Raw genomic sequence first — 24,016 nt, 5'->3', positions numbered from 1 at the left:
GAGGTCTTCCCGATGGCTTCCTGCTGCAACAGCTGCTATTAAGACAGGATTCACACGGATGGCACCACTTATGCACCTTGATAAAAGAAGAAGCATCATTTTATTATGTGTTTGCAGAGATGGCCACGGAGGCAAAAGGGGCCATCATGTGAGTGGAAGAGGGGACGTTCGCAGAGGGGAGGTGGGAATTACAAGAATCTTGAGTGGCATCTTGACACAGCATTGCTTGGCTCATTAGGCGCTTCTCTTGCACAAGCAATAGTTCAAGGAGGAGCAGTGCTTAGTAATGACATCATCAGGGTGAGTAAATAAGACACACGCATGCAAAAAGGAAGGAGGCCGTGTTTCGATTTCGCGCCTGAAAGGAAAAGAAAAAAAATCAGATTACCAGCAGCAGGAATGCATTTCTTCTGTAAAAAATGTTATCCTACCAAGCACGCAAATCTTTCAGTGCAAAGTGTCTGAGGCATCCGGCATGCAAGTAAAACTGTCCTACCTGACAACGGATCAATGACAGAACAAAACCGGGCCTATCCGCCAAGTGATGGTTGGAGCAAACCTGTTAATTTGCTGTCTTTTCCTCCGAACGAACTCTGCTTCTAGTGACCCGCTGATGCTATTGTCTCGTTTTCGCCTGAGAGTGGAACGATAGCAGCGTCTTGGCCGCAGGAAGGTCCCTTTCGCCGGTTCCAGGCACGTCAACAGCCAATGAGAAGCGCTTCTTGCAGGAGTGTGTTTTGTGTTTGTATCTCGTATGTGCCCTGGAGTTGTTCTTTTTTTCTATTATTGTGGTTTGGAAGGGTGCTTTCTTTTATGTCTATGCTCCTCTACATTGGAAACCGCCCAGAGCAGAGCGGCAGGCCACTAGATGATATAGCACAAACATTTAAGAATGAATGAATGAATGAATGAATGAATGAATGAATGAATGAATGAATGAATGAATGAATGAATGAATGAATGGGGAGGGGAAAATAATATAAGGGAGGGGTCCCCATCAATTTCTCTGGTTTTCTGGAGTTAAGAAGTGGTTCTAATGGCATCCTCCACCCATGTTTGCTGAAATGCACAATACTATGCCTGGAGTCTTATTGTGGCACGTTCAAGATGAGCCGGTTCTATTGGATACAAGCTCTTTTGGATGGCGGCCTCCTTCTTCAAAAGCACCAGCTGTTCTTGTGGCAACAACAAACTAGTGTGGCATATCCTCTTGAAAATCTTATGTATGTTTACCTAGACTTAAGCCCCAGATAATTCAATGGGACATACTTTAAAATAAGATGGCTGCAAGTTCTTTTTCTCATCCACTTGATCTAGTTGTTTGTTTGTTTGTTTGTACCCTGCCTTTCTCTTTAAAAGGGACCTAAGGTGGGTTATATCACTGGTTCTTAACCTTGGGTTACTCAGGAGTTTTGGACTGCAACTCCCAGAAGTCTTCACCACCAGCTGTCCTGACTGGGGTTTCTGGGAGTTGCAGTTCAAAAGCATCCGAGTAACAAAGGTTAAGAACCACTGGGTTATATCATTAAAATACAGTATTTAAAGCCGACAACAGTAAGTTTGCAAAGACTAAAAAGGCATTTTTGAAATGTATTTCAGAAAGCAAATTTTAATGTTTTAAAATGTCCGAATCTGCAAATTTCAGACATGGATTTCAAGTTAATTCTACTTCAGTTGCCAGATCAAGCAGTAGGGCAGACTTGATCAGGAAGAGTGAAAACCAAAGAATAAGGGGGAGAGGGTCAAAGCCTTTTTGCATCTCTGATTTTTTTTTTTAAAAAAAAACATTCTGATATCTTTCTGAAACCCAGAAAAGCATGGGCCTAGGGAAATGGAGCTGTGGCTGAAATCTGACGCCTGAAACCCAGGAATGGAAGACAGATTTGGGAAAGGAAGAAAGAGAGACTCACAGATTGAGGTGGAGATGTGCTCCGTTGGCCCAGCTCCAGATTTTCTCAGTCCCGTTGTACATCAAACCAACCCAGTAACCTTGGATTATGCTCCGCGTGCTCTTGCTGGCAAGCCACTTACGAGCCTGCAAAATCAGGAATTCCTGCGGGAAAGAAATGCCAAGAACCGCCATCGCGTGCCTGCCATGTTTGTTCTTATGACTTGGCTCTGAGCCTCTAGGCTGGGGCGTCTCAAAGACAGTAAGGAAACTAAACCTGGACAACAGGTACGTCTTTCTAAATCAAACCCCCATCCCATCCCACTTAAAAATCACACAGATTGAGAGGGAGAGAGAGAGAGAGAGAGAACAGTCCTCTTTACTGGGATTCTCTATCATAGCACTGAGAATCCTTTCCCTATACTACTATGCCTAATGAGCCTTAAAGGTCCTTATGATCCCTTGATCGGGAGGCTAAATTAGAGATGTTGTGTTTTTTTTGGGGGGGGGGAGGGAAGCAAGTAGACTGCTTCAGCACCTTTGGAGTTGAACTCATACCTCTAGTTCTGGGTGGCCAGGGACACAGTATTAATTGAATATCTGTCTATAGGCTCATTTGCATTTTTTAAAAAACCATTGAATACATGACACAAAGGGAAATGCAAATCAACCCAGAGTTCCTCCCTCCAAACTGTAATTTTCCCCTCCACTCCTGGGGCTCCCAGTTTTTTAAAAATGGATTCATTCACAGCAGTTCTCACCACTTAAACTGAAGCCACGACAACAGCACCTACACAGAGAACACTGAGCAAAGCAACAACAACAACGTTACAGTGCTTGTAACATGCCAGTTACAACTGCTGGAAGGAACCCTCTGGATCAGTGGTCCCCAACCTTGGGCCTCCAGATGTTCTTGGCCTACAACTCCCAGAAGCCTCCGCCACCACCTCTACTGGCCAAGATGTATGGGAGTTGAAGTCCAAGAACATCTGGAGGCCCAAGGTTGGGGACCACTGCTCTGGATCACTGAGTCCAGCCCCTGTCATGGAGGCACCAAGGGGGAATCAAACTCCCAGCTTCTGGTTCCATAGCCAGATACCTAAACCACTGAGTTATCCAGTGTGAGCAAAGCCTCTCCCCCCCCCCCAACAACAGCTTATGGCAAAGCTAAGAAGAGGAAGACATTGGCACATGATCAGGGTCTTCTTTACAGCCTATTTATAGCTCAGCTGCACCACCTGCTGGGGTATAAACAGAGCTGCAGACAAGGCTTTTGCGTCTCTCTCTCTATGTGGCCAGGGAATGCAGAGAGACCTGGGAGAACCTGAACTTCCTGTTGCAACTTCCCATTGAATGAATGTGAGTGAATTTGCATTCCTCTTGCTGTGGTAGTTGCACTGCAAGCAACTTTATTGACCGGTGATATAAAAGTACCAAATTTTGCAAATTACTTCCAAATAATATTGCATTCTGAAATTTCAGCCCAACCTAGGTTTCAGTGGTCAAAATCTTGTTTCTTTGGGTAGTAAATGGCACTAGAGCAGGCCCATTGAATCAGTGGGAATTTAGTGAGTCAACTTCTCCATATGTTCTATTCATTCAAATGGGACTACTCTAACAACAACTTTCTATGCTTCAATGAGGATGTGACGGGATGGCCAAAATACCTGGGTCTGGATTAGGCTAAATAGGGTCACTTTGAAGTGTAATATGTCATTTGAGCTTATGCAAAAATCGGTCACACTGCATGTGAAGTGACCCTATTTGGTCCGCCTTTGTCTTTAAAAGGAGAGAAAAAGAAAAGAAAAAAACCCAACACAAATTTCCCTCCTGGTCCCCACCTGTCTATGCTTCCATGCTTTGCTTAGGGAGTTTCAGCATCTTGGCAGTTTGAAAGCTTCCTCCAACTACCCTGTAGATAGAGAGGGAGGGAGGGAGGAAGCTTTCAGAATTTTTTTTCCTAAATGGCATATTGCAACAGTGTTGTCTTACAAGAGCTTTTTTTATCCTCAAAATTTCCAGGGCTCAGTTTGGTATTGTATAAAAAATCTTGGTTCCCAAGATTGTGAAGCAGTTTACGTTATTCACTTTGGTTTGATCCCACCAATCAGACATGGTGGAACTGAACCAAAACGGAATTATCCTATTTGCACCATTAAAACACTTGACTCTGACAGGGAGCATAAAAAAGGTGTGGCTAGGCATGGATCAGGGATGGGCTGGTTTGTAATGGCCCACATGATCACCAGGAGAAGGAGCAAACCAGATCCCATACCAGATCAAACCGTGAGACAAATCCTCATCTAGTTTCTACCTAGGTTGCCATTAGAATGGGCCTACTTGAATCAATGGAACTTTTGAAGGAGTTGACTCAACAAGTCCTCATTGATTCAATAGGTCTGCTCTAATATTATGCTAAGTAACAGTATTTTGGCCACTGTTTTGAATGTTTCCCTAAATATAAAGCATAAAATTTGGCACTGGTTGTCTGAGTGATACACCCACAAAGAATGCTCCCCAGGAAAGTCACTCCCCCCGGCACCTAGAGATACCAAAACTGGGTTTCCCCAAGCCAGCTGCTAAAGAGCACTTTCCTTGGGAGGGACCCACTTTGTGGATGTATAACTTGGATGTCTGAAATCCAATCTTCACCAAACTGCAGGAGTTATAGAGGAGCTTCAGGGGAAGCTTCCCTGTGAATTTGGTGACTTCAGGTGCTTGGAGTCCTGTTTTATGGGGTTTTAAAGTAAAAAAACCAAATTGACAATCGATTCATCCATTCATCAGAAAAAAACCCTGTAATTTTGCAATTTGTGATTTATAAACTTTGCTGAATCATGAATCAAAATGGATCACCGTTTTTCTGATTCCTGCCCACCTCTACTCTTGTTCTAATCTCAATCTCTCTCTCACCCAGCTCTCAACACACAACACACAAAGAAGTGGACAGAAAGCTTTCACCATTTCTCCTGACGTTCCCCCGATCAGAAAGCTGGCTCCATAGATCTCACAATGGTCTATGCACTCATTCCAGGTCATCGGCTCATGAGTGCCCAGGTAACAGTTGTCTCCCCACTGCAGCCAATTGTCTTTGCAGGGTTTACAAGTCAAGACTGGGAAGAGAAAGCAAGAGTGGGTGAGGCCCATCGCCTCGTTAGCTGAAAGTGGAAAACAGCAACCCAAGAAACAGGTCAACTGAACCAGTTGGGAAGATTGACCAAGAGACAGGCCAGTGGGCTTAGTTGTCTTCTTCTCCCATTGGGTCTGTCCTAAGCAACCATTTGGGGATATGTGGCATCGTTCATTTCTCCCTTGTGAAAGACAACCCAGCGGGTTTCCTATGAGGGAGGGAGGTAGACCCATATAGGGGGTGGTGGATCTCTTTTGCAATGACTGTCAACATATCCCTGTTGTTGTTTAGTCATTAAGTCGTGTCGGACTCTTCGTGACCCCACAGACCAGAGCATGCCAAGGCCCTCTGGTCTTCCGCTGCCTCTCGGAGTTGGGTCAAATTCATATTGGTCGCTTCAGTGAACCTGTCCAGCCATCCTGTCCTCTGTTGTCCCCTTTCTCCTCTTGCCATCACTCTTTCCCAACATCAGGGTCTTTTCCAGGGAGTCTTCTCTTCTCATGAGATGGCCAAAGGATTGGAGTCTCAGCTTCAGGATCTGTCCTTCCAGTGAGCACTCAGGGTTGATTTCTTTCAAAATGGATAGGTTTGTTCTCCTTGCAGTCCAGGGGACTCTCAAGAGTCTCCACCACCACAATTCAAAAGCATCCATTCTTCGGCGGTCAGCCTTCTTTATGGTCCAGCTCTCACTTCCATGCATCGCTACAGGAAAAACCATAGCTTTGACTATGTGGACCTTTGTCGGCAAGGTGAGGTCTCTGCTTTTTAAGATGCTGTCTAGGTTTGTCATCCATTTCTTCCCCTTCTATTTGCCAGGAGGTGATGGGACCAGTTGCCATGATGTTAGTTTTTTTGAGCTTCAGACCATTTTTTGCGCTCTCCTCTTTCACCCTCATTACAAGGTTCTTCAATTCCTCCTCACTTTCTGCCATTAGAGTGGTATCGTCTGTTTTCAAGAGCCATTTAAAGATGTGGCTCTTCAGGCAGGCCATCCCTCCTGTCAATTCTTGAAATCTATCTTTCTGTTCTTTCATTCCCCATCTTGATCACATTATATTATTGTTTAAATGTTTTATTATTGTGATGTTTTATTGTATTTAATGATATTTTTTTATATTTGTAAGCGGCCCCGAGTAGACGCTGTCTAGGGGGTCGGGGTAGGAATTGAATGAATAAATAATAAATAATAAATATCTGAGGTTGTTGATATTTCTTCCGGCAATCTTATTTCCAGCTTGAGATTCATCTAGTCCTGCCTTTTGCATGATGTATTCTACATATAAGTAAAATAAGCAGGGAAACAGTATACAACCTTGTCGTACTCCTTTTCTAATTTTGAATCAATCAGTTGTTCTATATCCAGTTCTAACTGTTGCTTCCTGTCCCACATATAGATTTCTCAGGAAATGGATAAGGTGGTTCGGCACTCCTATTTCTTTAAGGACTTGCCATAATTTGTTGTGGTCCACACAGTCAAAGGCTTTTGTGTAGTCAATGAAGCAGAAGTACAGTGGCGCCTCGCACAGCGAGGTTAATCCATTCTGGATTAACCCTCGCTGTGTGAAAGCATCATTGAACGGAACGTAAAAACCCATTGGAACGCATTAAACATGGTTTAATGCGTTCCAATTGGGCCGAATACTCACCGTTCAGCGATGCTTCAGGATGGCCAGCAGCCATTTTCGCGCCCTCCCCTTGCTTTACGAGGGCACGAAAACGCTGCACGTGGCCATTTTGGGGCTTCCGGTGGCCATTTTGTAGCCGCCGAACAGCTGATCGGCGGGTCCAAAAGCGAAGGTCGGTAAGCGAACCGCTTACCGACCTTCGCTCTGCAATTTTCGCCCTATGCAGGCACCGTTTTGCGATCGCAAAACCAGTCTGCATTTGCGATCGCAAAACCGGCCTCGTAGAGCGAATTCATCGCTCTACGAGGCGCCCGTTGTGCGAGGCACCACTGTAGATGTTTTCCTGGAACTCTCTGGCTTTCTCCATATTCCAGCACATGTTAGCAATTTGGTCTCTAGTTTCTCTACCTCTTCGGAATCCAGCTTGTACTTCTGGGAGTTCTCGGTCCACATACTGCTGAAGCCTACCTTGGAGGATTTTGAGCATAACCTTGCTAGCGTGTGAAATGAGTGCAACTGTATGGTAGTCGGAGCATTCTTTGGCACTGCCCTTCTTTGGGATTGGGATGTAGACTGTACAAGGAAGCAACCCCTTGAAGCTACTGTAACCAAGTGGAGGGATTTTGCTTCTTCATCATCACCATCTCTGAATGGATTTCCTGAAGCTATGAAAGACGACTTGCACTCTGTGCTCTCAAGTGCTGTCCTCTGAAGACGCCCATGGCCACAGAGACTGGCGAAACATTAGGAAGAACAACCTTCAGAACACGGCCAAAGAGCCCGAAAAACCAACAAGAACCAGCAGGTTTTATTGTTTATATTTATATTGTTTATATATTTATATGGGTTCATTCCAACATGAGTCCTGCCTAGAGGCGGTTCAATTGATTGGATTCTCAGATGCAAGGAATGTAAATGTAAGGTTCCATGGATTTCAATGGGTGTGCTGTAATTAGGATGGAGACCAGATGGATTGCTACATGTTTTGGGGTTTTCTCTGTTCTAAGTTCTAGTGTATGGCATGGAACTGTGGACTTTAATCTAGAAATAAACAATTTTCAAAAAATATAGACTTTTTAAAAATGCAGATTGATGATGGAGCACTGAGAATCTATTGATTCAAGAGTCCATAGAAAGGGGATGCCTTTATTTATTTGATTTATATAATGCCCATCTAGCAATTGCTACTCTGGGTGGTGTACAACCAAAAAGAAATACTGTATATAGAAATATAAAAGAAAATTGGTATAAGACAGTCAGCTGTCCCAAACCAACCAACAAGACTTGGCCGGGTGGCTAGGATCAGTTTCAGGAGATCCAAGCTAGAGTTTCACTTCTCACTCCTCCACTGTCCCAGTTAGTTGAGGAGAAGCTCTCGAAGGGACTCTCTAAACAGCTGTGTTTCAATGGCTTTTTGAAGGCACAAAGGGGGGGGGGGTTCCTGATATAGCTCTCCCAGTAGGGCAATCCATAACAAAGGCACTACTGCAGAGAAAGTCTGGTTTCCGTGAGGAATATTTTCCAGGCTTCTCAAGGGATCAACACCCGTATCAACGCCCGTCGGTGTGAGGTCTCGGAGGACTGAGTCAAACAGGCCTTCGGACGTCAGAGAAGATTTCAGACGAGCAAGATCCCAATCCATCTAGGACTTTATCAAAACCATTAACCTTTTTTAAGCTGACCGGAAAGGCACAAAAAAAGCACACAGATTATAACGACGACAAAGACATCAAAACTCTGAAAGCTTTGGAGAGAAGACTTTCTTTATCAGCAAAAGAGGAGCAGGAGAGGAAAGGAAAGAACACGTTAAAGCTGGACTTTAAGACCTGATGATCTCTGTGTTGTTAACAGGCAATGACACAAAAGAAAGGCTGCTGGGTTATCAATTGGACGGCAGGTCATAATTCATCACAGCACCCATCGATCTAATCTCTGCTTCAGGCTAAACGCGTCCAGATCCCCTGAACGCAGAATGTGCTTTCTAGACCTTTGCGACCTTGGGTCCCCTCGTGAGCCATGGATTCCCACCAGGTATCTCTGGGAGACTCACCTGAGTTTCCTGCCTGCTGCCTTACAGCCACCTTCAGCTGCATCTCCATGCGTTGCAGACGTCGAATTGAGGTGTTCATCCTCTCTGCCTTCATCATGTCTGAAGCAAATGGGAAGCAGTTAATGAGCGGCGGCTGTTTGCAGGTGACAAGAGACATTCTTTCGGTGGGATGGGGAATGCACCTCTTACCTTTTAATGTAACCAACCCTGCAATTGAGTAATGATATTTTATGATATTTGTAAGCAGCCCGAAGTAGACGCTTTCGGGGGGGGGTAGAAATCTAATAAATAAATAAAATAAATAAATATTACACCCTAGACCAGTGATGGCGAACCTATGGCACACGTGCCACAGCTGGCATGCAGAGCCCTTTCTGCAAGCACATGAGCCATAAGTCACTGGATCACTACCCTCCCCAAACCTGACAAGGCAGATACAGCGGCGGCGCTGGCGCTTCGACAGGCGGATCCGGATCAGCTGGCACTGGCGGCAGATCCGGAGTGGGGTCTCCAGCCACCTCCATGTCTGGGATTCCCCCCTTCCGCCACCATGCCCGGTTCCACCGCCACGGCACGCAGCCCGCTGGTTTTATTTTGGGTTTTTAAGGTTTTTTTTTCCCCCAGTTTGGGCACGTGAGCCCAAAAAGGTTCACCACCACTGGTGGCGGATTTTAGACCGCTGCACCTCATGCTTCATGTTGGGACAGCCAGGGTGGCGTAGCAGGTTCCCCTTACAATGGCCAGCCCCCCTTCCTCTCTTGGCCTTTTGTCACCCGCCACTGTTTGAAGGTTCCCCCAGGAGGGAAGGGCCCTCGACCTCTCTCGAAATCCCACCGAGCAGGGCTGCTGGCATTCCTAGAAATGTGGGTTCTGATGTCAACATTTCAACGACTCCCTCCCAACCTAGGGCAGCGAAGGAAAAAGAGGCCACAAGCTATTGCAAAACAGGCATACTGTACATTGGCAGGAATAAAGAATTTTTAAAAAATAATCTTGGCTTTCACCACTGATACTTACAAACATAAATTAATCCCATCAGCGTGAAGAACAGGATCAGTGCTGCTGTCATCAGTGCAAGAGCAAATATCTGCCACCAAGTGACCCCCTCAGGAATACCTGGAGAGAAATATAATGGATTTATTTTAAGCAGTGTATCCTCTCTGTCAACAGATAGAGGGTGCGATTACACAGCAAGGAAAGGTGAATTCACTTGCTGCGAAGCTGCACTGAGGAATTCATTTATTTATTTGACTTTTATACCACCCATCTGACTGCAAGGCCACTGTAGGTGGCTTATGGCATAATAAAACAATAACATGGACAAAAATCAAACATAATGGCAACAAACAAACAAACTCCCAAATCAAAAATCAAAGTCAAAATTACAATAAACAATACCAAATAACCGAAACAACATGAACTTCAACACAAATACCATTTGAGCTTCCTTGGGTCTGTTCACATTAACTGGCCACACAGGAAAAGAGGGGGGGAAAGCCTTGTTTGCAGCTTGTTAACGTGGATCTCTTATACCCTGTGTGACTCTAGTTTGCAGCTTGTTAGAACTATCTAAGAAAATGTAAACAAGAGTCACCAGGCAGGTTCCTCCTTTCTGTTCTTCTCATTTTATATGCAAAGTCGGCTGTGACTTGTGCCATATGATGCGATTGCCACTGACAACTTTTATTCTTCTCTGCTGTCCTTCGTCATAAAGGTAAAAAAAAAAAAAACTGGCAGACATGGTTGCCTACCTGTATGCAATAGAATTAATTTGATACCTTATTATGTACCTTAATATATATCTTATACCTTAATATATTTTGCTATAAACCTTTTTCTCTGCTCATGCCTCATTCACCCCAGGCTCTTTTCTGCTTGGTCATGAGAGCAAATTTGGAAAGAAATGGATCAATCATTTAAACCTTGTCCCCTACTCTAGCCTTGTCTTCAGAGATGACTCTAACTCTACATAGGCTATGGGGATGGCCTATGTATGGGACTGTAGTCTGAGATTTTGCATGAAAATCAGAATCTTAATTAGAAGGAAGAGGCTTTCTAGTCCTCAAGGGAGAAATGGAAGTAGGAAGAGAGAGAAATAGACCAAGGGGGTGCAGAACACAAACCACACCGGCCATGCGGATGCAAAGGTTGGTTTTCAAAACCACGCCCCTTTAGTCACGCTTAGGGATGGATGCCCCATGCCTATGCCAGAGGGTGGCCCAGCCACTACTTACTGGGTCGGGCCAGGATTTTGACCTGAACCTCCCGTTTGGGTTGGGGTTGAGGTTGGAGCTGATGGACGAGGCGTTCCATCTGGGGTTTTGGTCTGTCTCCATTTGTGTTGCTCAAGAAAGCCGGTCCTCTCCTGATATCCTCTGGCTTCTGGGGACCTTGGAGTTTCATTTTGAGAGACGGCCCCGGCAGGATTTCGGTTTGTGTCTTGGCCAGGAGGACTCTGTCCTTCGTGGGATCCCATGACATTTTTTGGGGGGGGGGGTGTCTGTTTTCAGCAAGCTGTAAGAAAATCAGAAAGGAATATCTCTAACTGCCAAGTCCTTGGGTCACCCAACCGTTCAGATCTTTTGTAGAGACAGCTTCATGGCTCACGCATGAGATGGGTGGACCCCAGAGGGGTGACCCCAAATCTGAGCCCCAACTAGCTTAGGTCATAGGGCAAAAACCACTAAGAGCACGACTAGGTTGGGCCAGGTGGGAGAAGGATGATGGGAGCTTTTTCCTGGAGCCATCCTCCTATGACTGGAGACCGCCAGGTGCTCCTCACCTATGGAAAGACCCATGAGCAGCCCAAATCCCATTTCACAGCAGGATGATGGCTCCCCAAATCCTATAGCCAGTATTCCCTCTGCCCGTGGAAGTGGCGTCCTCCCCCAATTCAAAAAGGAAAGGGAAAAAAATAAACCACCAAAAAAGTAAAAACAAGTTTCCCCAATCTGAGTCTCTGAATTACGGTAATTTTCATGAGAACATACGGTTCAGATGCAGATTATTAAAGGTGTGAAGATTTGTGGGGGGTTTTGGGGGGTGGGGGGGAAGGTAGTCCAGAACAAACAAACAAACAAAAAACAAAACCCCACAACTCTCCACACCTCCAATGATTCCCAGTGGCTTTCCTCCTCGTTAGGGATAAATTACTCGGAACATTGTTATTCGTGGGGAAACAGCCTTTCCTTTTAAGATTTGCCTTGCTTTTAAAAAGATTTTTCCTGGACGTTAGTCCCCTGATTTGTTTTTTTTTTTTTTTTTTAGTTGTCTCAATTATTAAGGAAAAAAAAAGTTTGGCAGTCTCTCTGGGTACAAAAATATTAGTTCCCCCCCCCCCCTCCTCGGGCTCATCAAGCATCCTAAATTGTTTCCAATGAAAAGTGTTCATGATCTATGTCTGGCCTCCGCCATCTAAAGCGGGATGGGTGTGTGTTTGTACAACATACACACACACACCCCAAAACCCCCATAAGTTTATTTATTAGGCGCTGGTGGCTTTTTGAAGAGCGGGGGGGGGGGAGAGGCAGAGAGAGAAAGACCGGCTGTATTTCGGCAGGACCCTTGGCGACCCTTCCTTTGAGTTTAAGGGCGTTCGAGGTGCCCTGTGGGAAGCCTAGTTCTCTGGTGGGAGGCGCCGAGGCCCAGGAGGGAGCAGTCAAGGGGGAGAGATGGAACTGTGACTCCCATCCGGCTCCAACCAAGGCCTGGTCTGAGGCCTACTCGGAAAGGGGTTCCGAAGCGGCCTCTCCCTGACAGAAATGCCCCCTCGGGCCTAACAAAAAAATACCCCGCTCTTCGGAGGGTGGGGGGAGGTCTGTGTTCAACGACCACTTCTTTGGTTCAGAAATCTCGGGAGCCTCCGGGCGGACATTTTGGGCCACATCCTGCCCTCCCCCGTCCCAGGCCTCCTCCCTTGGCCTGGCAGGGCGAAGCAGCCTGGTTGACTGGACTTTGGGGCACGGCTGAAGGGGTCGCGCTTTGTGTTTCCTCATTATTTCTTAATTCAATTTAATTTTTTTCGAGGGGTGCCTCCAACAGCCTTGGGCAGCCAGCGGGCAGGGGTGTTTTTATTTTCTTTGGCCCGTTTGCGCCGTTTCTCACAAGGGACCAGCCGGGACGGTCGACATGCCCAAGCCAATCCAAGTCCTTCCTGCTGAGGACTCGGCCAAGAAGACGCCCTCCGTGCACGGCCGTCCCTCGGATCCAGCAACCCCCTTAAGCGTCCGTCTTTCGAATGCAGCACCTTCCCTAAATGTCCCTCCCTCGGATCCAGCACCGGCCCTAAGCAGCTGTCCCTCCGATCCAGCAACCCCCCAAAGCAGCTGTCTTTCGAATGCAGCACCCTCCCTAAGCGTCCCTCCCTCAAATCCAGCACCCCCCCTAAGTGGCTGTCCCTCAAATCCAACAACCCCCCAAAGCAGCCGTCTTTCGAATGCAACACCCTCCCTAAGCGTCCCTCCCTCGAATCCAGCACCCCCCCTAAGTGGCCGTCCCTCAAATCCAGCAACCCCCCAAAGCAGCCGTCTTTTGAATGCAACACCCTCCCTAAGCGTCCCTCCCTCAAATCTAGCAATCCCCCTAAAAGGCCATCTTTCGAATGCAGCACCTTCCCTAAGCAGCCCTCCCTCGGATCCAGCACCCCCCCTAAGCAGCCGTACCTCAGATCCAGCAACCCCCCAAAGCAGCCATCTTTCGAATGCAGCACCCTCCCTAAGCGTCCCTCCCTCGAATCCAGCACCCCCCCTAAGCAGCCATACCTCAGATCCAGCAACCCCCCAAAGCAGCCATCTTTCGAATGCAGCACCCTCCCTAAGCGTCCCTCCCTCAGATCCAGCACCCCCCCTAAAGGGCCGTCTTTCGAATGCAGGACCCTCCCTAAATGGCCCTCCCTTGGATCCAGAACCCCCCCGAAGCGGCCGTCTTTCAAACGCAGCGCCCTCCCTAACCGTCCCTCCCTCGGATCCAGCACCCCGCCGAAGTGGCCGTCTTTCGAATGCAGCACCCTCCCTAAGCGTCCCTCCCTCGGATCCAGCACGCCGCCGAAGTGGCCGTCTTTCGAATGCAGCACCTTCCCTAAGCGTCCCTCCCTCGGATAAAGCAACCCCCCTAAAGGGCCGAAGTGGCCGTCTTTCGAATGCAGCACCCTCCCTAAGCGTCCCTCCCTCGGATCCAGCACCCCGCCGAAGCAGTCGTCTCTCGTATCCAGCACCCCCGCTAAGCAGCTGTCCCACTTCTTCCGAAGTGAAGCCCTCCTTGCAACCTGCTTCCTCAAAGAGGAGCCCCTTGGAGCCGAAGTCTTCTCTTGCTCCAGGATCACAGATCCCCGGTCCTGAGAGTAAGCATGCAAAGACCTGGAGCCAGCCTTTGCCCCAGTGGGCGGGCTGGAGGGTGGACGGGCAGGCAGAGGACCTTGGTTTATTTGGACAGTGCCGCTCAAGTGAAGCGGCCGACTGAGCCCTCCTAGCTGCAGCGGGACGGAGGCGTTGTCCTTTGTCTGCTTGGGGAGGCTGTTGGCAATGCTCAACCGCTGGTCCTTCGGAGGTTTCGGACTTCAGCTCCCAGAAAGCATGACCAGCAGGTCCAACCGTTACGGACACAGGGAGGCCCTAATGGCTTCTCTGAGTTCTTCCGAGCTACTTTTTCAATTAATGCCTCTGTAAAACAGATCATTTCTGGACGACCAGGCGGTTTAGAGCCATGGTTCTCCAACTGGGGTCCCCTGATGCTCTTGGACTACAATTCCCAGAAGCCTTCACCACTGTGCTGTACTGGCCAGGATTCCTGGGAACTGCAGTCCAAGAACATCTGGGGATCCCAGTTTGAGAACCATGGGTTTAGAGGGCAGTGTTGTTCCCTGTAATTCAAGGCCTCTTCCTTAAAGAGGCATAAAGAGATGTTATATATAGATAACCCATCCTGAGACCTGAAAACATGCTAGTGTTGGAGAGACATCATTCAGGGAGATTTTGGGGGTTTGAGAAGGCAGGCTTCAAGGGAAGCCTGTGGTTAAATGCTGAAGACCAATCGCAAAGCCAAGCCAGGCCTGGGGGAGAGGGTCATGGGAACCCACATGCCATCAGCCTTAACGGATTTATATCTTCTGATGTGTGGTTGTCTTTAAAGTCTTTAAAGAGTGGGTTGTCACTCACACCCTTGAAAGTGGCCATAGCATAGCCCAGGGATAATTATGCACATTATCCAAAATCCAGGGCTTGACAACTCCACTTTAGAAAGATCTTGGAAAGCCAAGACTGGCCGGGGAGAAGCCTCTCCTTAAAAACTTTGGGGGCAGTCACTTTTCATCCCGATCCACAAACCACCTGGACTTCTGCCCACCTTCCAGCTGTGGAATTCTGATAAACAGACCAAGGTCCTGACTGTGTCTTTGCGGCAGTTCCAGGGTTCCTATAAAAGTGCTTCTTCATAAAACAAAGGGACCTTATTGCAGGTGGCCAGTGTCTTAACTTCTGTTATAAGGATGTGTGGCTTGGAAATTCATGGGAAGAATGATACCTAAAGTGATGCTGTATGTTTAAAGGCAGTGTTAGGGGCTGCTGTGTGGGCGTGGGTTTTGCATGCACAGCTTCCAGTGGCATGGAGCTAGCCACTTTTTAAAGCAGGACGTGGCATTCCCATCAGAAAGGACACGTCAGGCCAGGGTTGATTCCTCACAACTTTCTCCACTTCCTATCTCTTAGGGAAATTTGTTGACGTCACCATCGACTGGTTCTGTGCCACCACTGCCTTTCTGTTCATCTGTGCCATCCTTTCCCCCTTGGTGGTCATGATGCACACACAAGGTAAATGAGCATTAGGAGAGGAACTGCACAAGTGCCTCGCTGTTAAAAAAAAATAAGATCATGGCCACTGGTCCCATCACCTCCTGGCAAATAGAAAGGGAAGAAATGGAGGCAGTGACAGATTTCACTTTCTTGGGCTCTATGATCACTGCAGATGAGCACAGCAGCCACGAAATTAAAAGACGCCTGCTTCTTGGGAGGAAAGCCATGACAAACCTTGACAGCATCTTAAAAAGCAGAGACCTCATCTTGCCGACAAAGATCCTCATGGTCAAAGCCATGGTTTTTCCGGTAGTGATGTATGGAAGTGAGAGCTGGACCTTAAAGAAGGCTGACCACCGAAGAATTGATGCTTTTGAATTGTGCTGGAGGAGACTCTTGAGAGTCCCCTGGACTGCAAAAGAACACACCTATCCATTTTGAAGGAAATCAACCCTGAGTGCTCATTGGAAGGACAGATCCAATACTTTGGCCATCTCATGAGAAGAGATGACTCCCTGGAAAAGACCCTGATGTTGGGAAAGTGTGAAGGCAAGGGGAGAAGGGGACGACAGAGGATGAGATGGTTGGACAGCGGCCAACATGACTTTGACCCAACTCCGGGAGGCAGTGGAAGACAGGAGGGCCTGGCGTGCTCTGGTCCATGGGGTCACAAAGAGTCGGACACAACTTAACAACTAAACAGCAGCAGTCATCATCTTAGAAATTTTATAGGACTGGTCTGCATGCAAGCTTTCTAGTAACAGAAAACAGACTTCCATATGCCCCTCACCCCCTTATGACCAATCCTTTGGAAATGGCTCCCAGCTTTGGGTGATCCAGATATTCTTGGACTGCAATTCCCAGAAGTCTTCACCACCACTTGTGCTGGCTGGGGTTTCTGGGAGTTGCAATCCAATGTTGGGAACTACTCTTTTGTTGTTGTTTAGTCGTTAAGTGATTTCCAACTCTTTGTGACCTCATGGACCAGAGCACGCCAAGCCCTCCTGTCTTCCACTGCCTCCCAGAACTACTCTACTAAGTTAATATGCTTATTATATTATATAATAAGCATATTAACTTTGGGGACTTAAGATTTTTGGAAGTTCAGAAGTCCAAATCCACCTTTCTTATGCTTTGGAGAACACAAGGAAGTTGGTGGAAGAACATAGCATGCGTAGATTCAATTTCTTCCCCTCTTTAAAATATCAGGGGATGTGGGGGTGCAAGGAAGCTGCCATTTAAACCAATCCCACAAATTGCTGCTTGAATTTTTTTCTTTAAAGTGCAAAGGCCTTAGCAGACTTATTTTCCTAGTCATAGACCTTACTATGGAAGGGAAACCCCTTTGGTGATCAACGGTGGATGATGAGCATTTAGAAACTGGGCAATGAAATACAGAGGAATGTCAGTCATGGAAATGAAGGCATAGAAATAGAAGCACTGAGCCGACAAACACCTCTTCTTATGAACAGAAATACTGAAAATTAATATTTCCCTAACAGTAAATAATTTGGCCGGGGGAGGCTGTTCCCGCTCCGAATATTTTTCAGCTCTAATTTTGTCTGAGCATGGCTACAAAACCAGGGTTGCTGGGGGTGGGGGAACGGGATATCTTCCTTACCCATGGACACAAATGGCAGGGGTGGGTTCCTGTCTTCATGTTATTTATTCCATTTTGTCTGTACTATGTCCCTTCTTGAAGTGACCCGGCTGTCCAAGACGTCAGAGGCAGAGACCGAGGTGATTCAGGTGCGGATTCTCCTTTTGACCGAAGTTCTCCAGCAGCTCCAAATTGGCAAAGGTAATATAAATGTGACTAACAAGGGCAGATTAATGAGGTTCGTTAGACTCCATGCAGTAGGGATGAAAAATGTCTTGTGTTTGTTGAATATTTATTTATCGAATATTTATTTATTGGAGGGGGGGGAAACCATGTGTAACCAAAAGTGTGTTGCTCAGATCCTGTGCAATTCAAGGGAGAGGTGTACTAAGAAAAGAATTACCCATTCCCTTCCACTGGGGGCGCTGTGGGATGGTGCAGCTTGCCCAGGGCCACCCAGGCTGGCTCTACTCCCAGGTAGCCCCAGTGAGGGGAATCAAACTCTCAGTCTCTGGCCCTGTAGCCGGACAACTTTTTGGCAGTAACAAAATCCCAGGCAACAAGAGAATGCGGTTTCTCTTTAGGATCGTCCTGAACATGGAAATCCCACTGATAGGAAGTCAAGCCGGCTCCATCTTTATTGAGCTTCTGCCAGGCAGTCAAAACTGTAAGCTCCTCTCTAGCCTTTGGCTTTAAATAATGGCTTTCAAAGTGGTTTTAAATCTTTTTCAAAAGAATTTAAGGATGTATTTGGTGGGCACTGTAGAGCAGGAAACTGATTAATTCATAATCTTGAAAGATATAATAAGTACATAAATGAAAATATTCATTGGGATAATGGAAAGCTGACAGATTACTCCATTCCTACATTGTAGCTTGTGAAACCTCCAAGTATAACAATGAACATCACTCCCTGCCCCTGCTCCCATAACACTCTCCTTCTCCAGAGCATTGACAGGAAGGAGCCGTTTCCAAATTTTTGAAGCAACAAACAGTATCTTTACAGCAATAGTGCTCAACTGTGTTCTGGTGCACAACCCAAGGGGATAACTTTGGACCGCCGGTTTAGATGGTTCAGAAAGAAATGCAGAGAGCGGAGGTCAGCACTGTGAAAGGCCAGAGGTGGGAGCCCCCTGGCATTTTTGTGCAGATGCGAGCTGTCACTCTTCCTCTGTTTTCCTTTTCTCTTCAGCCCTTAGGTGCAGTGTGTGCCAAATCCACTGGCTGCAGCACGGAGACAACTGTTACCTCTTTAAAAGCAGGCAGATGAGCTGGATATCGACCATGGGCTTCTGTAAAGACGAGTCCTCCTCCCTGCTTGTTATCAAAAGCACAGAAGAGATGGTACGACTGGGGCATGGCTGGCTCGCAGCACCCGGGTGGGTGGGAGAGTCTTGATCATGTCAGAGGGATCCCACCATAACTTGTAATAGAGGTCCTGGGAGCAGCGCCAATAAAGTATGCATTATCCACCAAACCACCAGGCATACCCAACCGGAGTAAATTGAGCAAATTGGGGGGATTCCTCTAAGTGTTGGCCTGGCAAGTCCTCCCCTTCAGTGAATGGATTTACTCTGGTTGGGACTAACTACTAGGTTAAGCCTTATATCCAGTAGTTAGTGGCAGATAACCAGCCGAAGGGGCGGCGGGGCTTCATATTTTAAAGGAGATGTACCGGAGCCCAAAATTTGGATCCCTGCATGGGAATTCTGCTGCTCACTCTGGAAAAAAGATCGACAGGTTGAGCAGAACACCTTTCTTTTCACTGGTCTAGGACAAAGTACATACACAAATATGTACCTTATACTTTTAAAAAGAGAGAAAACACCTCAAGAATATTTCCAGAGGGAGGTCCCCCTGCTCTCTCCACCTGTGTTCCTATCTCAATGTGGTTTTATTATTGGAAAAACTTCACCCTACTGGGATCAATCTACTGTATTTTTTTCACACCGCTGTTGGTTCTTGTCCTTGCAAACACACCTTCAGCTCTTCTCCTTTTCTGTAGTCTCTCCCCCCCTCCCCAATTTAATTCCAGGTGCCTTTCGAAACACACCTGTGAGCAGTTCCTGGTGCTGCCATTGTTACCTGGGGATGTCCTGTTTCCAATATTTTTCTTGCCTGACCACAGTGCTGGTTGCCATCAAAATTTTTTCCGTTCATTAGGTCACTGGAGATAGGAGTGGAGCGGCCCTGTGACCTCTAGTCAAAATAGTTCCTTTTTCCTCTCTTCTTCTCTTTGATTCTGTTTCACCACGGTGGGGGCCTTGCTCCGTCATGGGTGGCTCATTCGTTTTTTCGTTTGGTTTTTCCTCCTTTCTCAAAAGCTTCCTTTTCTCTGGTTAGCTTCTGTCCCTCCTCTTGCTCCCCCACCCAGCTTCCCTGGGTTTAACTTTGCATTCCACTGGGCAATGGGGATTGTTCTATATCAGGAAAAACTTCCTCACTGTTAGAGCAGTAGGACAATAAAACCAATGACCTCGAGGAGAGGTAGTGGGCGCTCCCAACCCTGGAGGCCTTCAAGAGAAAATTAGAACTACCCTCTGTTCGATCTGCTTGGATTTGGATTCCTTCACTGAGCAGGGAGTAGGACGCGATGACCTTAGAGGCCCTTCCAACTCCCTGATTCTATGATTCTTCTTTTCTACTGTCCATTTGAAGAAAATTATACAAAAGTCTCTTTGTATACTGTACTTTACAACCCGTCCTCTTTAGCAAACAAAGAAGACAGTTCTATGGTTATGGCGCAGAGGGTGCAGGAAATCTGTCTGTTTTAAAGCATTGGTCAGAACAGAGGCAGTTATACTTCACGCCTCTCTCAAACCCTCTTCTCTTTAAAATTGTTCATTCTCACCTTACCTTTTCTCAGGTGAGGATGTATTGGCTATGGATATAGGTCCAGCACATTCAGGGAATTCTGTTCCAGCAACCCTAAATTTTCAGTGTTGTACAACTGCATCTGCATGTCATTGAAGGGCCACAGTTTGACTTGGGCTCGGATCTCATGTGGATTGTAAAGGAATGGCCAGAATCCTCTTAATGAGTTATACCGGTACTAATGCAATGGCATAAACTGCAGTGGTGAATTTCCCAAAGTTAACAAGTTGCTCCTTGTATACCTTCTTGAACACCCATTGGACAAACAGGTGGACAACAAGGTGCAGAAGCCCACAGAATTGTGGAACGCGGAGGATGGATTTAGCCAGCTTTTAATCTTTAACAAGCCTATGGTTTTTGAGGGATGGTGGATTATCTTTCTTTTCAGGCCGAGAAGGCCAAATATCTGCCACTTTGCATTTCAGGACTTCCTGATGCTCGAATCTAAAAAGCATTTGCATTTACACCGAGGGAGGCTCAAGTTTAACAAATTCTGGATTGGACTAAAGTACGAACGAAGCATTGGGAAATGGGTGTGGGTAGATGGCTCTGTCCTGAAAGTCAAACGGTAAGTCCATGCCTCAAGGGCACCAAGAAGAAGATGACTAGAGACGGGGCATGAACCTTGGTCCGGAGATCCGGCCCAACTGGGCACTGAGCTCACACAGGTCTTTTGTGCGCAAGGCGCGCCCTCCTGCCTTCCCTGAAAGCTCCCGACCATATCCTTCCCTCCCCACCTCCCCAGTGGGACTTCCCACTCCCAGAATGCTCTTCCCTCTTCCACCTTCCCCGTTGGCCGCCCCCTCAAAGGCAGCACGGCAGGAATCCTTGTCCTACCTCCTCGTTGGAGGAGGTGGCCGATGGAGAAGACGGAAGCGCATGCTGCAAAAAGTGAGTGGGTCGTTACCCTGGGGAGGCAAGGAGGGTAGCGTGCGTTGCCCAAGAAATGGGCGAGCGTGCAGGGGAGGTGGGAGGGGAAGCGCACCACACCAGCACAACACATGTGCAGTTTTTTGGGGTTCATGGCAGTCTCTAAAGATGACTCACGCTGTTCCTTTTTGCTGAAGCATGGTAGTGGAGATAAATAGTCATACCTGGACAGGACAACTAGGTTCAAATGCCCACTGTCTTGGGAATCTCTCTCTCTCTCTCTCTCTCTCTCTCTGTGTGGGGGGCTGATGAGCTATGTGAGTTTGCAGCAATTAAAAAGAAATGCAAAACTTCCCTCCTTTCCCTTCCAAAGGTGAGCAGCAAGGAACTTTTCTGTTTCTGAAGATCATTCAGCGGCTTCCTCCTCCATGTTTTGCCTAAGCTGCTTAACAATCTTGAGAAATAGGAAGCTTTCCCTTTAAAGGCAAAGTTCAGACTCAATCGTACTGAACAGGGTCGCTTTAGATGTGGCGTGGTTGATCCTTTCACGTGGGTGCAAAGGTGGCCCCAAATGATGTACCGCACCTCACAGCAACCCTGCTTTGCATGATCTCAACCAAACCAGGCCAAGATAATTTGGCTACCTGGTCTCATCCTTAAATCACTGATGCATCCATCTCTTGGACATTCTCACAGAACAATCGCCCCCTCCTGAAGCTTGGGTGAAAGAAAGATAGTAGATTTGGGGGCCCGATAGACTTCCCAAGAGACAGATTTCTACCTACAGGAATTCCACAACCAAAGAAGCCTTTTCTCCTCCTTGTTCCACCACAGGCAACAACAGCAGAATCACAGTGGCTGCATGTACCTTCAGAATGGGGAGTTTCATTCCCAAGAGTGCAGTCAACCCGCGTTTATACTTTGCAAGGCAAAGGTCCAACTTGGCTGGAACTGAACAGTTTTGCAAAGTTGAGAGGAGGAGGAGGAGGAGGAGGTGGAGGAGATCATCCCCCACAGAGGTCAGCAGCGGGTGACCCTCCACTCTGGCTCCTCCTGAAGACTTTTGGCACCCATAGAGAAATCTCTTGCCCAGCTGTTTAAGAGAAGCATTTTTATTTCTTGGAACCCACCAAAGGCCTGAGAGACTTGTCTGCAGATGGTAGCTCCTGGAGAGGAGCAAGGGAACCTCTCAACTAAAAATCACCAGCATCCTCATCATCTTTAAGGGATTGTTTTAGCTCTTGAATAGCATCCCAAGATTTCATATGTAAGTCAATAATTCTACCTGGAGTTGTGCACAGTAATTACTAAAAGGAACACTTTCCCCAGGACCTCCTTGTCAGAGGGCCTTCTCGGTTCTTGCCCTCCCCTTCATAAGCAAGGTAAGCCATAACGGGAGAGTAGCTATTTCTGGTTGTGGCACCCTACACTGTAATCCACAGATAAACACAGCCACCCAACCCTGCACCCCAGAGACGTCTTGGCTGAAGAAAGCTCATGTAATTTCCCCCATGCCTTTAACTTGTGACTTGAGATTCTTTTTTCTCCTGAATTTTTGCTCTGTGTTGAGATTCCATGTTTTTTGTTTTGTGTTACCGCTTCCAAAATGGGTTGTGATTTTATCACTATTGCATTTTTAGTCATGCTGTGATAAACGGTGCTAAGGCCACTCTATCACCTGTCAACATGAATAAAGGATTGTTATTACTGTATTTCAAGCTGAGGCTCCAATCCTTTGGCCATCTCATGAGAAGAGAAGACTCCCTGGAAAAGACCCTGATGTTGGGAAAGTGTGAAGGCAAGAGGAGAAGGGGACGGCAGAGGACGAGATGGTTGGACAGGGTCATCGAAGCGACCAACATGAGTTTGACCCAACTGCGGGAGGCAGTGGAAGACAGGAGGGGCTGGCGGGCTCTGGGTGCATGGGATCACGAAGAGTCAGACATGACGTAACAACTAAACAACAACATTACTGTATTTCAAAAGTGGTTGGGGCTGCAAGTTTAGGTGTCTGTGGCTAGGAAATTTATGACTAAAGTAAGACCTTAGCTGCAAATTTGTCTGCTTCCCAAGAGATATAATTTTCTCCTACAAAATGTAGAGAAAGAAACTAGAGGAGCCGGGTATCCTTGAGTCTAAGCAGTAGAGATGACTTGGTGGATGAAGTGGCAGGAAGAGGAATTGGGGGGGAAGTGACCGTGTTTTACCTGAGGTCTTGATCTCAAAGAAAAGAAAAGCAGAATCTAGCTGCACACGTATACGCTGGACTTTCGGAAAGCCAATTTTAATAAGCTCAGAACAAGGATAAGTAAGGTCCCACGGCAGGAGATCTTAACCAGAAAAGGAGTCCAAGATGGGTGGGAATTACTTAAAACAGGAATTGTAAAGGCACAACTACAAACAATTCCAACAGGAAAAAAAGGAGGGAGACAGCAGACAAGACAAACATGACTTCGCAAAAAGCTCAGAGAGGACCTGAAATTTTTTTTAAAAGGTTACATATAGGGAAAGGAAGAAAGGACAGGCGACAAAGGAAGAGTAGAGACAAGTAGCAAAGAATTGTGGGGAGGGTGTTAGGAAGGCAAAAGCTGAGAATGAGCTGAAGTTAGCAAGAGATCCTAAAAGCAACAAAAAAGCATTCTTCAGGTATGTGCATAGCAAAAGACAAAGAAAAGAAATAGGTGGGAGCTGGATAGAATAGCTATCAGATGGATACCCAGTTTGTTGCAGGATTGTACTCAGAGAGTGCTCGTCATTGTCTCCTTCTCATACTGGAAGGAGGTAACAAGTAGGATGCCAAAAGGATTAGTCCTGGGCCCGTGGCTCTTCAACTTTTTCCATTAATGACTTGGATAAGGGGACACAGGGAGTAGTGATCAAATGTACTAATGACAAAAAATAAAGATGAAAAAGCTAATACCTTGGAAGACAGGAACAAAATTCAAAAATATTTTGATAGGATTTGAGCACTGGACTGAAAACAGCAGAATGAAATTTAACACAAGTGTTAAATACCGGGGGGGGGGGGGGACTGAATTTCACAGTTAAAAGTGGGGGATATTTGGCTCAGTAAAACTAGGAGTGAGAAGGATCTTGGAATTGTAGATCAAAATCTGAATATGAGCCTACAGTGTGCAGTGGCTGCAAAAAAGACCAATGCTATTCTAGAATTCATTAGCAGAAGTATGATCTCC

At 46.8% G+C, this 24,016-nt stretch overlaps 2 protein-coding genes across 2 annotated transcripts; one reads left to right on the top strand and one right to left on the bottom strand.

The window, feature by feature from the left end:
* Positions 1–73: 73 nt before the first annotated feature.
* LOC110090272 (C-type lectin domain family 9 member A) lies at positions 74–12,320 on the bottom strand. The gene is made up of 6 exons (XM_020813884.3): positions 10,928–12,320; positions 9,711–9,809; positions 8,694–8,792; positions 4,850–5,001; positions 1,911–2,053; positions 74–358 (listed from the first exon to the last, which is right to left on the bottom strand). The coding sequence occupies exons 1-6, from the start codon at positions 11,172–11,174 to the stop codon at positions 235–237; spliced, it is 864 nt and encodes a 287-aa protein (XP_020669543.3). The 5' UTR covers positions 11,175–12,320; the 3' UTR covers positions 74–234.
* Positions 12,321–15,911: 3,591 nt separating this feature from the next.
* Positions 15,912–23,725, top strand: LOC110090282 (C-type lectin domain family 12 member B-like). Its single transcript, XM_078376663.1, has 4 exons — positions 15,912–17,279; positions 18,271–18,422; positions 20,378–20,520; positions 21,657–23,725. Exons 1-4 carry the CDS (start codon positions 17,102–17,104, stop codon positions 21,775–21,777), a joined length of 594 nt encoding a protein of 197 aa, XP_078232789.1. The 5' UTR covers positions 15,912–17,101; the 3' UTR covers positions 21,778–23,725.
* Positions 23,726–24,016: the final 291 nt, after the last annotated feature.

This window comes from Pogona vitticeps, chromosome 5 (assembly GCF_051106095.1).
Source record: "Pogona vitticeps strain Pit_001003342236 chromosome 5, PviZW2.1, whole genome shotgun sequence".
Taxonomy (NCBI): Eukaryota; Metazoa; Chordata; class Lepidosauria; order Squamata; family Agamidae; genus Pogona; species Pogona vitticeps.
The sequence above is the reverse complement of the archived record's forward strand: the minus strand, read 5'-3'. Positions and strand labels throughout refer to the sequence as shown.